This window comes from Hylobates moloch, unplaced genomic scaffold (assembly GCF_009828535.3).
Source record: "Hylobates moloch isolate HMO894 unplaced genomic scaffold, HMol_V3 SCAFFOLD_14, whole genome shotgun sequence".
NCBI lineage: Eukaryota > Metazoa > Chordata > Mammalia > Primates > Hylobatidae > Hylobates > Hylobates moloch.
The window spans coordinates 59,292,285-59,308,298 of NW_026652289.1; the positions used below are offsets into that span (position 1 = coordinate 59,292,285).

Below are 16,014 nucleotides of genomic sequence, written 5' to 3' on the forward strand. Positions count from 1 at the left end.
CTGAGGCACTTTCAGGATTTCCCCTCAAATCTTACCCCAGTCCATGCCTTAAAGGTCATCCCAGTGGCACACCCAATGTCTCTTCCCTCTGTCACACACTTCCTTCACCCGCGTATACCCACGGGGGATCCCCAAACCCCAGCACAGAATCACAGCCCTCTCAACACTAGCTGTGTTTTAAGACACCCGGGTCTCCAGGGCTCCTGAAGGAGACAGGCCGGTCGAGGGGGCCAGAAGGTACCAGAAGGGCAGCAAGTGAGTCCAAATGTTGAGAGTCTCGTTGGTCATTTGGAAAAGGCTGAGGATGCAGGCAGTGGCAGAACTCTGTGGATGGCGGTAGCCGAACAGGATGCCTTGCTCATGGAACACCTGCAGAGGCAAAGGAAAAGGACACTGGGGTGAGACCAGAGGGTGGCACGAAGGTCTCTGGAGAAACATCTTCCAGGCCATGCACTGTGTGCCTGGAACGCTTGACCCCAAGTCCTTGAACTGTTAAGCTGTTCCCCTCACTCTCTCCTTCCCTCGCAGTAGCTTCTAAAATCCCGTGTCCTCCAAGAAGCCTCCAGCCAGCTGGAGGAGGGAATTCAAGGGCCAGGCTCCCTTTGGGAATCCAGCCTGTCTTTGCATTCCCCGGCATACTTACTCTTCGCATGAATCTTGCCTAAGAATCCGTTTTCTCACCCCTCTGCCTGGAGCCTACAGCCCAGTTTTTGGACGCCTTTTCGGTGAGCTGACATAGATGCTGTCTGTCTGAGCCGGCAAGCCCTGCATGTCAGGGGCTGGTGGGAAGAACTCTGCAGAAGATGCCCCCGGTGCCAGGATATATTCACCAAGGTGCTTCATAAAGGGCTTTTGATGATGAGGACCATGATGCTGATGCCTGGGCTGCAGGAAGAGGAGGCGGCTGCCCACAGCAGGGCTGCTCAAGCCACCCCCACCCCCATGCAGCCCATTTGGCAAGTCCCCCCCCAAAAAACACCCCCACTGAGAAACCTGGACTGGTCAGGTGAAATATGGGGTATCAACCTGCCTGGAGTATTGTATTACATCCACTAAAAGTGGTAAGTGAGAAGATAATGAGGCCAGAGGGACAACAGCCCAGGATGCAATAATAAGTGAAGAAATGTGGAATTTAAACTGTATTCCTGCCATGGTTAGAAGAGCTTGGGAAATTGAAGTTTACACCATGGGGCAGAGGCTGGGAGGAACATAGAAAAGTGAAGTGTTTAATTTGTTGAGGTAGCAGGATTGCAGGAGACCTATTTTCCCCTTCTGTGTTGATTTAGACCCAGGGTTCTCAATGTTGACACTATTGACACTTTGGGCCAGGTCATTGTTTGTTGTGGGGGCCAACCTGTGCGTCCTTTCACAGCATCCATGGCCTCTATCCGCTAAATGCCACTAGCTCACACTGTTGGCACCCTACCCCCCAAGTTGTGACAGACAGAAATGTCTCCAGATATTGTCAGATGTCCCCTGGGGGCAAAAATCACCCCCAGGTAAGGACCACTGATATAGATAAATGTTGCCATATCCTTCGAAACATAAATTATAAATGAGTAGGGTAATTGAAGCAAATAAAAACAATGATAATATTAGTAATCATAATCTAAATCAGGTCACAACAAGTTGCAAACCCTCTCCTTTGAATTTCTAGGGCTGTGAGGGGAAGGCTAGAGGAACTTCAATCTAGCCACCCATTTCTCATTTGGGGTGTCAATTTCTTAGTGTATGAGAGGTTTTCTGTTAAAAAAATGTACAATATATACCAGAGTTTGTGCTATCTCTCTCTTTTTTTTTTTTTTTTGAGGCAGGGTCTTGCTCTGAAGCCCAGGCTGGAGTGCAGTGTGCAATCATGGCTTACTGCAGCCTCAAACTCCTGGGCTCAAATGATCCTTCCACCTTAGCCACCTGAGTAGCTGGAACTACAGGAGTGCCACCATGGTCAGCTAATTTTTTTTTTTTTTTGATATGGAGTCTCATTTTGTTGCCCAGGCTGGAGTGTAGTGGTGTTATCTTGGCTCACTGAAACCTCTGCCTCCTGGGTTCAAGCGATTCTCCTGCCTCAGCCCCTCGGGTAGCGGGGATTACAAGCACATGCCATGATGCCCAGCTAATTTTTTGTATTACTAGTAGAGACAGGGTTTCATCATGTTGCCCAGACTGGTCTCGAACTCCTGATCTTAAGTGATCCACCCACCTCAGCCTCCCAAAGTGCTGGGATTACAGGCGTGAGCTACCATGCCCAGCCTAATTTTTTATTTTTTTGCAGAGACAGGGTCTCACTATGATGCCCAGACTCATCTTGAACTCCTAGGCTCAAGTGATTCTCCCATCTTGGCCTCCTAAAGTGCTGGGATTAGAGGTGTGAGCCATTGTGCCCAGCCTTGTGCTACTTCTTGGGGTTCCAAGTCAAGCAGTCACATGGAACAGTGCAGAAGGTGAGGGGCTGCCAGAGTAATGAGTCAAATCTGGGCCCCCAAGGTGCCATGTGGCCTTGAGAAAAGTGAAGCGTTTAAGTGAAGCTGAAGCCCTGGGTCACAGCTCTCAGGGCCTCTGTGTAAAATGAGAGGGCTTGGCTAGCTGAATGGTAGGCACATTCCCTTCCAGCAGTAGCTCCAAGTTTTAGAGAACTCTTAGCTCAGTTCTGGGTTAAACTGCTCAACTAGAGGGAGGGGATATAATGAAGTTGGCTCCTGGTCCAGTGAAGAAATACTATGAATTAGGTTTGGGTCTTAGGTAATTAAAGCGATTTGTTCCAGTTTTTGATTCACCATTCAATTCTGCTGACGTCCCCGGTTTATGGTGGACAGCTTCCTATAACGGGCAGCAGGAATCTTGAGTTGCAGATTTCCACCCCACCAAGGCTGATGACAAGGAGGCAAATAGGCCAATGGCCTTCAGCCTTTGATCCTGTGGAGGAGAACGGCACGTGCTTGGCAGGACTCGGAAAGCTCTCTAGCAGAAATAACAGCTCCCAGGAGCTGCACACTGGGTCTATCCTTCCACCTTTCAAGCTTCTTTCTCTCTTCCTTTCAAGTTGTTGTTTTATAATTATTAATTAAAGCACTGGCCACTGGTTCCAATGCAGACTCCATTAATCATTATTTACTCCTTCATATGAATTAGACTAGCAGATCCTATAAACCAAGAGACTTTGTGACAAGGGGCCAGTGAGAGCAGAAACATTTCAGAGCACAGGGCATGTGGGGGCGGTGACCTGCAGGGAGGAGGCCGGGCAGGGCTGCAGGAGAGCACAGATCCTGTGACAGCCACAGTGGCAGTGGCTAGACAGAAGCTGGAGGAAAAGGCCACTCACAGTTTGTGACTACTTCCCTTCTCTCTGTGGATCCTGGCATTCTGGCAGGCGAAACTAGGGGGACTGGCATCATCAAAAGCCAGCAGGGAACAGAAGGGAAATTCATACATTGGACAACTCGACCTCATTTAGGAATCTGGCCCCAGACCTGGGGAGGATATTTTGCCACCAAAGCCACGGCTGGGCCCGGATTAAAAAAACCTGCCTCCATCTGACCTGCTATGCTGACCCCAGACAAGGATGGGAAGCCCAATATTGGCCATGTAATAGGGGCAGGATTTAAAGCAGCCTTCCCAAAAAAATAAATGGATGGATACAGGATAATAAAAGGAGTCCCTCTGTCCCAGGACAGTGATGTTCCAGCTTAGACTAAGAAGACTGACCTGCCCTGCCCTCCCCAACTTGAACCTCTGTCTATGGAACCCCATTACTAGGTCTTAGTTGCACTCCTGCCCCAAGCTCATGTGAGCACAGGAAAGGAAAAACATTCTCTCTGTCTTCCCACTCTAGCCTTAGCAAAGTGCTTTGCATAGAGCAGACCTTCATAGAACGCATGGTACATACACTGAAAGGACAAACTAAATATTCGAAAACAATTTTGTATTCCAAACCCAGTTTGACCCCAAAGGAAAACTGCAATCATTTCCTCAACACTTTGTAGCTTGGACTCATTTCTAAGCACCCCCAAGTAAGCAGGTGCCTGATTATTTGCACAGAATTTATTTGTAGGACTCCACCTTGCACCCCTAGTTGCAGGCTGAGCAATTTAGAGTGAAACAAAATCAAATCATATGCAGCCTATTATTTAGAAGTGAGAACCTCCAGGAACTAGGAGCGGAAGGGCACATCAGCAAGTTTTCCCTTTCAGTTCCTGCCTCAGGCTTAGCATCCAGGAAAGCCTTCTTGCATGGCCAAGACTTGCATGCACCTGCTAGCCGATGCCTACAATTCCACCACGACACTTTCAAGCCTTTAGTTTTTCTAGCTATTAAACTGCAAGCCACCTGGGGAAAATCACTGGGCATTTTTGGCCAGCAGTAAATAAGGGCAGATTTGGATAACAGGGAAAGAGAAGAGGCAGAGTGGGATCAGGGGGCCTCAGGCGCTATTCACATGAATTCTGCAATTCCTGCTCACGGAATCCTCACAACCAGCTTGTGAGGAAGAGCCTTTTATTGTCCCCATTTCACAGAAAAGGAAACTGAGGCCTGGAGAGGTTAGGGCATTTATTCAAGTTCTCAAAAGTAACGGAAGCAAAGCTGAAACCTCAATGCAGACAGCACACTCCATTTCCCGTCCTCTTGTGCACTGTCCTTCATTGCTCCCCCTGGGGAGGGCTCTGTTGAGAGATATAACCCTTATCACCTGGCCTGTACTATGATTTTGGACTGTGACATACTTCTCTGAGCCTTAGATTCTTCTTCATTAAAGTGCCATTATGAACTAAATCTGGGAGGGAACTGTGTCCCTCCCCAAATTCATCTGTTAAGTTAAAGTCCTAACTTACCCCAGGACCTCAGATGCAACTGCATTCAGAGATAAGGTCTTTCAAGAGGCCATTAGGGTGGGTCCTAATCCAATCTGCATGGTGTCCCTCACAAGAAGGGGAAATTTGAATTCACAGGGAGACACCAGGGATGAGCGTCCACAGAGTGGTGACTCTGTGCAGAGGCAGCAAAGAGAGTGGCCATCTGTAAGCCAAGGAGAGAGGCTTTGGAGGAAACTGTCCCTGTCCAAACCTTGATCTTGAACACCTTTCAGTCTCCGGAACCGCGAGAAAATAACTTTCTGTTGTTTAGACCACTCAGTCTGTGGTATTTTGTTATGGCAGTCGTAGCAAACTAATACAAGCGGTGAGGTTGTGCAAGCCAGTGCCTCTCAAACCTTCTTCTGCAAGTGTGTGCAGACCACCTGGGCACTTTACTGCAGTGTGGTGGCTGGGGCGAGAGTCTGCAGTTCTAACCAGCTCCCAAGGCCTGCTGATGCTGCAACTGCCTCTGGCTTCAAAGCCAGACTCCCACCCCAGCATCGTCCCTGCCCAGAATCCAGTTCCCTACAGAAGAGGAAGTTCCTTGTATGTAAGAGGGACACAGTGACAGGGAAAGCCAGGACAGGGAATAGTTAGAGGTTAGTGGGGAGTCTGATGAGGTGTTTGCTGGCAGAGGGCAGGGGAAGAATGGGAGGGAAAAGGAGGAGGCCATGAATTGATGCAGCAATTATCATTATTACTATTGAGACAGAGTCTCACTCTGTTGCCCAGGCTGGAGTGCAGTGGCGCGATCTCAGCTCCCTGCAAGCTCTGTCTCCTGGGTTCAAGTGATTCTCATGCCTCAGCCTCCTGAGTAGCTGGGATTACAGGCACCTGTCACCACATCCAGCTAAATTTTTGTATTTTTAGTAGAGAAAGGGTTTCAACATGTTGGTCAGGCTGGTCTCGAACCTCTGACCTCAGGTGATCCACCCGCCTTGGCCTCCCGAAGTGCTGGGATTACCAGCATGAGCCACTGTGCCTGGCCTTGCTGCAGCAATTATAACCTACCATTTGCTGGGTACCTGCGGTGCACCAGGCTCTAGGTTGGATAGTATATGCCACATCCCTCACAGGACCATGCTTAGTTCCCATAGGACAGAAATACTTAGGCTCTCAATTAAAAGAGCATAAAACAACAATTGCACACCACACACATGCAATTACTAGAACTTTAAATAGGCTGAATTAATAGCCAACCATTGTTGATATGAAACCATTACAAGAAAATGCCAGTTTACAACATTGCTGTGATGTTTTTTAAAAATACATGTCCAATATTCAGTCAAGCATAAGAATGCTTTTTGTATATGCAGTATAATATTTACAGAAGACAATGGTAAGTCTCTTCTGGCTGAACATGTAAGATGGATAAAAATTAATGAAATAAATGATCAATATCAGGGATGGAGGAACCAAAGAATATTAATAATTTAATGGACAATAAAGTAAAAAAAGATACACAAAATGTTTTTAAAAAGTAAATAGCACTGGGTACGGTGGCTCACACCTGTAATCTCAGCACTTTGGGAGACTGAGGTGGACAGATCACTTGAGGTCAGGAGTTCGAGACCAGCCTGGCCAACGTGGTGAAACCTCATCTCTACTAAAACTACAAAAATTAGTGGGACATGGTAGTGTGTGCCTGTAGTCCCAGCTACTCTGGAGGCTGAAGCAGAAGAATTACCTGAACCTGGGAGGCAGAGGTTGCAGTAAGCCGAGATCGTGCCATTGCACTCCAGCCTGGTCAACAAAGCGAGACTCTGTCTCAAAAAAAGAAAAGTAAATAGAACTCAGGTAGTGTGTACTAGAGAAGAAAAGTCCCATGGAATGACTAGCATTATAGACAGTATTGATCTACAGCAGAAGAAAGTAAGAAAGTTGAAATAACAGAGCAATTCCGCCAGTTTTACATTTGTTGTAAAAATGCAGTCTTTGATTTAAGAAGTAGAAAAACTATTTTCAGTTTTAGGCATTGATTTCAAAAGCTGCCATAGGCAAGGTTGTGATAATAGTATAACATGGTTGCTAAGTCTGCAGTAGGCAGAATAATGGCTCCCCAAAGATGTTCACATCCTAATTGCCAGAACCAGTGAATATGTTAGGTTACACAGCAAAGGGGCAGTAACGTCCCAGGTGAAATTAAAATTGCTAATCTACTGACCTTAAAATAGGGAGATTCTCTGGTTACTGAGGTGGGCCCAGTATAATCAAAAGGTCCTTAAAAATGGAAAATGGAGGCAGAAGAAGAGACTCAGGGGAAGAAGTGACTACGGAATAAGGTCAGAGAGATGCATCACTGCTGATGTGAAGATGGAGGGAGGGGCCAGGAGCCAAGGAGAGCAGGCAGCCTCTAGGAGCTGGAAAGGTAAGGAAACATTCTCCCCAACAGCATCCACCAAAGCCTAGATTTTACCCAGTGAGCCCCATGTCAGACTTGTAACCTAGAGGACTGTAAGATCATATATTTGTTTGTTTGTTTTTTCAGCCTCTAAGTTTGTGGTAATTTGTTACAGCAGCAACAGAAAACTAATGCAAGTTTAGAATTTGACCAAAAATCCAGAAGTATTCTTAGTGCTAAGTATGGTGGCACGTGGTTTGAATTGCTTACTAGGAAAATTGATTGGGCTCTCAATTAAAAGAACATAAAACATCACTTACACACAACACACATGCAATTACTAGAACTTTAAATAGGCTGAATTAATAGCCAGCCATTGCTGGTATGAAACAATTACAGGAAAATGCCAACTTACAACAGTGGTGTGATGGTTTTCAAAAAATAATGTGTTCAATATTCAGTCAAGCATAAGAATGCTTTTTGTTTTGTTTTTTGAGACAGAGTCTCACTCTGTCACCCAGGCTGGAATGCAGTGGCACAATCTTGGCTCACTGCAACCTCTGTCTCTTGAATTCAAGTGATTCTCCTGCCTCAGCCTCCTGAGTAGCTGGGATTACAGGCATGTGCCACCACGCCCAGCGAATTTTGTATTTTTAGTAGAGATGGGGTTTCACCATGTTGGCCAGGCTGGTCTCGAACTCCTGACCTCAAGTGATCCACCTGTGTTGGTTTCCCAAAGTGCTGGGATTACAGGCGTGAGCCACCGCACTTGGCCAAAGAGTGCTTTTTTTACATGCAGCACAATATTTACAGAAGACAATGGTAAATTTCTTCTGGCCGAACATGTAAGGTGGCTTGAAAGTATTCTTAGTGCTGGGTATGGTAGCACATGGTTTGAACTGCTTACTAAAATTGATTAGGCTCTCAATTAGATTTTCTATAGAATAGTTCAAAAATTATATATGACATTCTCTGAATCTTCTCTCAAATGGGACATCTTGCTGAAACACATACAAATTTGACCTTAACTACTCTCATTCACACAATGGGAATATCAAATCCGTGCTGTTAAACACTTAGATTTAATTTAGGTAAGATATAGGATGATGGGAAGAAATCAGTGTAACAGAAAATTCTATTTTTAGTGGGAAATAACATTAATTTTGAATTTGAGCTCTCAACTGATATTTGTTACGAGATAGTGTTAGCAAAAGCCTACAAAAAAATCTAGGTTTGGCTATTCCATTTTTAAAGGGATTAAAAATACATATTTATTATTTTAAATATGTATAGGACTTTTCTAAACCAAAGGAGTCACAAGTAAAATATATAATAAAGGTGACATTCTGATAAGATAAAATCCAAAAAGGGAAACAAAAATGTCTCTAGACTATGAAAGAGAAGATTCACGTACAAATCATCCTGAAATTAACTTCTGTAGGGATTATTTCTCTGGACATTGTAGACTGAGTAAAACCCTACTGTTTTCAGTTTTCTTTATACTATCTCTTTATAATATATTTTTCTTAATAAAATAGATGAATACTAATCTAGACATTACGTTGAGGGAGTAAAGATAGCACGATGAGATGGTAATCTATATGGAATTAAAATATTTAATAATTTTTCTGCTTAATATAATTATCTTATGCTGCAGCCTCATTACAATGTTTGAACTTCATATGAAAAATTTATAATTTTCTTGCTCAAACTGGCTTCAATTAAAAAAAGAAAAAAATTTATAATTCATTTCTGATTCAAAATGTGGCCTTAAGAACTTTTTTTTGGTAATTCCAGCTGTTCTACTTCAATAAAACTGAATGGAATCTCAGCAGAAGTTTCTCCCAAATGAAATTAATTGAAGAAACAAAACTAAGAACTACAACAACTCAGGAATAGTGGTTTAATTTAACATCATTGTCAATAGACCACAAATTATATGATAATGTTGATTACAACATTATAACTCAATTTTGCTGAAATGAAGAAATAAAATAAATTATATGGAATAAACACATGTAATAATTTATAAATTACGCATGCTTTTGTTTTATTACTCTTTCAAACATAAGTAATTCATCAATGTAACATTTAGACATGTGCAATAATAATTAAACTCAGTTCTTTTTCATATTTTGCTGACTTTAGCTACATAAAAATCAGAGTTTCACTTTTTCTGTCCTTATAAAGGGGCATTTGTCAGGCCTGGCACAGTGGTTCACACCTGTAATCCCAGCACTTTGGGAGGCCGAGGCTGGTGGATCACCTGAGGTCAGGAGATTGAGACCATCCTGGCTAACACGGTGAAACGCTGTCTCTACTAAAAATAAAAAAAATTAGCCAGGCGTGGTGGCAGGTGCCTGTAATCCCAGCTACTCGGGAGCCTGAGGCAGGAGAATCACTTGAACCTGGGAGGCGGATGTTGCAGTGAGCCAAGATCACGCCATTCCACTCCAGCCTGGGCAATAAGAGCGAAACTCTGTCTCAAAATAAATAAATAAATAAATAATAAAATAAAGGGGCATTTGTTAAGGTAGAATAGAACCACTTTACATAACTGTTTGTTGGCTTCATTTATAACTTTTAAGTATTTAGACATATAGCCTATGGCCTGCATTTGTCCTCCTTATTCAGACTTAGCATATGTTAAGGACAGATCTGGTTTCATTTGATCATCATGAGAGCATGGCAAGGTAGGGACTGTCGACCCATTTTACAAATAAGAAAACTGAAGCTCAGTGAGATGAAGTTCCCAAGGCCATAATAAATAGCAGAACCAAGACGCAAACCCTAGTCTTAAATTGCAAAACCCCTGTGTGCTTCACAGCACCCAGCTGGTGGAACTAAGGATTGCTACAAACATGCTTTATAGAAATGCTAAGTGTCATGGAAGAATGGCTGGGGGACTCCGGTTCTGGCCAAATGATGGTCGATTAGATGTTATGAAGGATCTTTCTGATTAATGCAATTAATATGCTGTCTGGAGTATGCATCATAAGCCAGTGTATCAGCAAAATGACACAAAAGTAAAGAAGTCACAAAGCCCCAAAACAGAGGGAAACCAGGAATCCTGTGAGGTAAGCTGCATTCACCATCAGAGTCTCTGCTGCCAGATTTTGTAAACGAGATGAAACCCAAGGCCCATCAAAGGCAGGGAATCTAATACGAGACTTTGCCAATAAAGCTAGGAGTCTAAAGATAAGTGAGTGTGAAATAAATTCAACCAGCCAGAAGAGGACGATAAGGAAAGTTGTTTCTCTGGAAAAAAAAACAAACTCCCAAAATTCATAACCATCAATTAGTCTTCATATAGGTTTGTGATCCATGCCCCTAATACTTTTGTGGTCCAGGAAATCTCAAGTGAAAAAATCAAAGTGATTACAAATAGAAAGAGGTTAAAATTTTGTAGTTCCCTCAGCTAAGTAACAAAAGCAAACACAAATCCTCTCTGAAGGATTTCTACTTTTTTTTTTTTTTTTTTTTAACTTGAGGTAGAGTCTTGCTGTGTCACCCAGGCTGGAGTGCAATGGTGTGATCTTGGCTTACTGCAACCTCCGCCTCCTGAGTTCAAGCTATTCTCCTGCCTCAGCCTTTTGAGTAGCTGGGATTACAGGCACGTGCCACCATGCCCCGCTAATTTTTGTACTTTTAGTAGAGACAGGGTTTCACCATGTTGGTCAGGCTGTTTTCGAACTCCTGACCTCAGGTGATCCACCTGCCTTGGCCTCCCAAAGTGTTGGGATTACAGGCGTGAGCCACCACACTCACCCAGATTTCTACTTTAACACAGGCATGCACACATAGGGAAAGAAAACACCATGAGTGAGAAACAGCAGAAACAGTAGATGGCAGAGATAGAGATCAAAGAACAAATATTAAAATATAAAATAACTGTGTTTAATATATTTAAAGAAAAAACGGTAAACAGGAAACAAGACAATTTGACAAGAACAGGCTGGTCATAGTAGCTCAACCCTGTAATGCCAACACCTTGGGGGCCATTGTGGGTGGATTGCTTGAGCCCAGGAGTTTGAGACCAGCATAGGCCACACAGTGAGACACCCTCATCTCTACAAAATTTTTTTTAAAAATTAGCTGGGTATGGTGGAGCACAGCTGTAGTTCCAGCTACTGGGGAGGCTGAGGCAGGAGCATCACTTGAGCCCAAGAGTTTAAGGCCACAGTGAGCCACGATTGCACCACGACATTCCAGCCTGGGTAACAGAGCAAGACTCTGTCTCAAAAAAAAAAAAAAGAGCCTAATATAACTTTTAGAAATTAAAAAATAATAATTGAAATTTAAAATACATCAAAGGAATAAATAATACACTAGACCTGTCTGAAGAGCAAATTAGTCAACTGAAAGATCCAAAGAAAGTACCCAGAATGCAGTCCAGAGACAGTAATAGATAGAAAATATGAAAAAGCTAATAAGAGACACAGAGGACATTTCTCCAGAAGGAGAAAATAAAAATGGTTTTGATGTGCTATTTGAAGAAATAACTGATACATTTCTAGAATTATTGAGTCGTCAGTCTTCAGATCCAAGAGGTTAAGTAGACAGTTGGTGTTCACCAAATATTACATGTGCTTTCCTACATCCCTCAGACTTTCTCAAAGTTAGGTTGGGGGCATGTGACTATTTCCGGTTAATGTTACTTCTAGGCCAGAACAGTTAAAAGCAGAGGTGCAGTGGCTCATGCCTGTAATCCCAGCACTTTGGGAGGCCGAGGCAGGCAGATCACCTGTGGTCAGGAGTTCGAGACCAGCCTGGCCAACATGGTGAAACCCCATTCTTTGCTAAAAATACAAAAATTAGCCTGGCGTGGTGGTGCATGCCTGTAATCCCAGCTATATGGGAGGCTGAGGCAGGAGAATTGCTTGAACCTGGGAGGCAGAGGTTGCAGTGAGCCAAGATAACGCCACTGCACTGCAGCCTTGGCTGCAGAGCAAGACTTGATCTAAAAAAAAAAAGCAGGAAGCCTTCTTGCAGATATCACTACACACTTCTGAAGGACCTTTCAGAGGGACTCTTCAGAACTGAGCCACTCATCATGCCACGGGAATTGTTTTTGGCCAATGGGCACTAGTTATACTTCTCCCCAGGGGCTGTGTACATCCACTGATGATGGATCAAGGTCCTAGCCTCCTTTTCCCATTTGGGACAGTTCTGAAAGGCCAACTAACGACCAGAGCTCCTGAGTGACTGGTGGAGCTTCTAATGCAGCTTCTTCTGCATAATCCTGCCTCCTTCACATCCTTGCAGGTGTTGTTCCTGAGAATACTCCCCCATAAACTTCCTGTGCCTGAATCTTTTTCTCAGAGTCTGTTTCTAGGGAAACTAACTTTCTCTTCTCCTTCTCCCATCCAAGCTCGAACCTGGCCCAGCCCTGCCTAGTTTCTGAGATCAGGCAAGATAGGAGTGTTCAGGGTGGTATGGCTGTAGACCCTCGCTTCCCCTTCTGGGATGACCTTGGAGGCTGCAGGTTCCAGAGGGGGCAGCCGGGAGATGGCTGCCTGGGTGTCTCAGTCCCTCACTGACCACTTAGCTATGTAGTGTGATGTGAAATAACCTTTGCTATGTTAAGTCACTAAGCTATATGGGGTAATTTTTAACTCAGCATAGCCTGACCCTGTCTAGTACAGCTATTCATGTTAAAATAGCTGAAGTGACCACTAAACTAATCCACACAGAGCATATTTCTAACACATTAATTATAAAACAGGTGGAAGGGAAAAATAGCATACGAAAAGAAAAAAAACGAGGAATGTAAAACTCAATCCAAAGAAAGTAAGAGAAACAAGGAACAAATAGAGAAAACAAGACAAAAGCATTTAAGACAATGAAAATAAATGTGGATATCAGTAATCATTATAAACATAAGTAGACTAAACTCTCAGCTAAAAAACAAATATTGTCAAACTAATAAAATCTCACCGTGTGCTGTTTACACAAGACACAGTTAAAATATAATCATGGGGAAGGATTGAAAGTCAAAGGAAGGAGATAAGCCAAAAAAATGATAACAAAAGCTAGAGTAGTTATATTAATATCGGATGCATTCCAAGGCAAAAAGCATTACTAGATATAAAGATAATCACTACAAAATCATACCTTTGCATCACCAGGAAGATAGAAAATACGACAATTATAAACTTGGATATACCTAGAAAACACAGGCTCAAAATACATACAGCAAAAATTAACTCACAAGAAGTAATTTACAAATTTACCACCGTAGTGGAAGATTTTTAACACATCTCAATTATGCATAGATCAAGTAGAACAAAATTAGTAAAAATATAAAGATAATTGATCTTATGAACAAATATGGAATACTTCCTCCAACAACTGGAGACTATACATTATTTATAGGCACACTTAGAAGATTTATGAAAATCATTCATGTGCTGGGCCATCGAGCTAGTCTAAACAAACATCAAGGATTGGAATAATACAGGGGACATTCTCAGACCAAGATCAATTAAGTTAAATCTGTAGTATAAAAACTCTATATACTTGGAAGCATAGAGTTACCATATGATCCAGCAACTCCACTCCTGGGTTGTACACCAAAGAGACTGACAACTTGTCCACCTAAATGACTTGTACACGAATGTTCACAGCGGCATATTTATCATAGCCGAAAAATAGAAACAACTCGCCTGTTCATCAACTAATGGATGGATAAACAAACTATGGTATATTCATTCAATAGACTATGATTTGGCCATGAAAACAAAGTACTGATAGATGTTACAGCGTAGAAGAACCTTGAAAACATCCTGCTAAGTGTAAGAAGGCAGTCAGAAAAGGCCACATATTTGCACAATTCCATTTGTTGAAGATATCCACAATTGGCAAATCCATACAGACAGAAAGCAGGTTAGGTGATTGCCAGGAACTGAGGGGATAGAAAATAGCTGCTAACGGGTGCAGTTCTTTCTGGGGTGATGAAAATGCTCTAAAAACTGGTGATCATGGTGATGGTTTTGTGCAACACACTCTGTGTTCAACATACTAAAACCCACGTACACTTTTACAGGGTGGATTTTATAATATGTGAATTGCATCTCAACAAGGCTGTTATAAAAAAATCTTTCCATCAAGAAAATTCAGCTGTGGGGCCAAGTTGTTCCCTGCACATCTCCAGAGGTTGCCATTCACGTAGACTAAAAGGGAAATGGTGCCCCCTTAGAGTTGGGCAATATGGTGGCTCCGCCCAGGTAATTTCACAGATAAATCCTACCACCCACTCAGGAATGTATAATTCGAATATTAGATATTTTTCCCCATAGAATAAATAGGCAGAAATCTCCAACTCACTTGTGGTTGGCGTAATCTGAATCCCAAGTCCAGGCAAGGACAGCACAAGAAGAAAACATTATAGGCCAACTCATTAAATAGACTTAAAGATCCTGAACAAAATATTAGCTAACTGATTCTAGCAATAGATTAAAGAGATATTGCATCATAATCAAGCTGTATTTAAACCAAAAACAAAAAATTGGTTTAACATTAGTAAATCAATCAATGTATCACCACATTAACAACTTAAATGAATCATATATGATCATCTCAAAAGATAGTGATAGGAAAAAAGAGTTCTGTAAAATTCATAAAGGAGGCTGGGTGCAGTGGCTCACGCCTGTAATCCCAGCACTTTGGGAGGCTGAGGCAGGTGGATCACCTGAGGTCAGGAGTTTGAGACCAGCCTGGCCAACATGATGAAACCCCATCTCTACTAAAAAATACAAAAATTAGCCGGGGATGGTGGCACTTGCCTGTAGTCCCAGCTACTTGGGAGGCTGAGCCATGAGAATCGCTTGAACCTGGAAGGCAGACGTTGCAGTGAGCCGAGATTGCGCCACTGCACTCCAGCCTGGGTGACAAAGCGAGACTCTAAGTAAATAAATAAAATAAAAATAAAATAAAATAAAATAAAATTCATAAGGGAAGGCCGGACGTGGTGGCTCACGCCTGTAATCCCAGCACTTTGGGAGGCCAAGGTGGGTGGATCATGAGGTCAGGGGTTCAAGACCAGCCTGGCCAACATAGTGAAACCCCATCTCTACTAAGAATACAAAAACTAGCTTGGTGTGGTGGCGGGCACCTGTGATCCCAGCTACTTGGGAGGCTGATGCAGAGAATTGCTTGAACCTGGGAGGCGGAGGTTGCAGTGAGCAGAGCTCTCGCCACTGGACTCCAGCCTGGGTGACAGAGCAAGACTCCATCTCCAAAAAAAAAAAAAAAAATTATGATGGAAAAAATCCTAGCAAACTAGAATATAAAATGATACCCTTAATCTGATAAAGATGAAAAGATTAATTTTATATATATATATATATATATATACACATACACACACACACACACACACACACAGCAAACATACTAAACGGTGAAATGTTAAAAGCATTTCTTTTCATTAAAACCAAAAACAATACAAAGATGCCTGCTATCAGAACTCCTAATATATATATATTTGTTTTGTTTTGTTTTTGGAGACAGAATGGTGATTGCCTTAAAATCACCCACTTCGGCATCCCAAAGTGCTAGGATTACAGGTGTGACCCACTGAGCCTTGCTCCTGTCATATTTTAATATCCTACCAGGTAATTCTGACATTGGTGATCTAAGCACTCTCTCTCTGAATAGCACTGGGCTGGAGAAACCGTTTACCTGTTGAGATTGCTCCTTATTCCCAGTGCCTGAGCCCACCTACCAAACACCTATGCCAGCCACTGATCTGGCTGTGCTTCCTTCATTCATAATAATCCCACTATTCTATTTCATTTTTATTGGATCTTCACAATTGCCCTGTGA

General features: G+C 42.8%; 1 protein-coding gene across 2 annotated transcripts in view; it reads right to left on the reverse strand.

The window, feature by feature from the left end:
- Positions 1 to 16,014, reverse strand: part of PAQR5 (progestin and adipoQ receptor family member 5) — a 104,187-nt gene that overhangs the window by 23,252 nt on the left and 64,921 nt on the right. Inside the window, exons 1-2 of one of the 2 annotated variants that reach the window (XM_058427616.1) lie at positions 644 to 789; positions 242 to 369 (exon numbers count right to left, since the gene is read on the reverse strand). In XM_058427616.1, the coding sequence (XP_058283599.1) occupies positions 242 to 369; positions 644 to 652 (137 nt within the window). In that variant the 5' untranslated portion in view covers positions 653 to 789. Of the gene's footprint in view, positions 1 to 241; positions 370 to 643; positions 790 to 16,014 lie in introns of those variants that run through there. The other variant, XM_032175996.2, reaches the window with a different exon arrangement.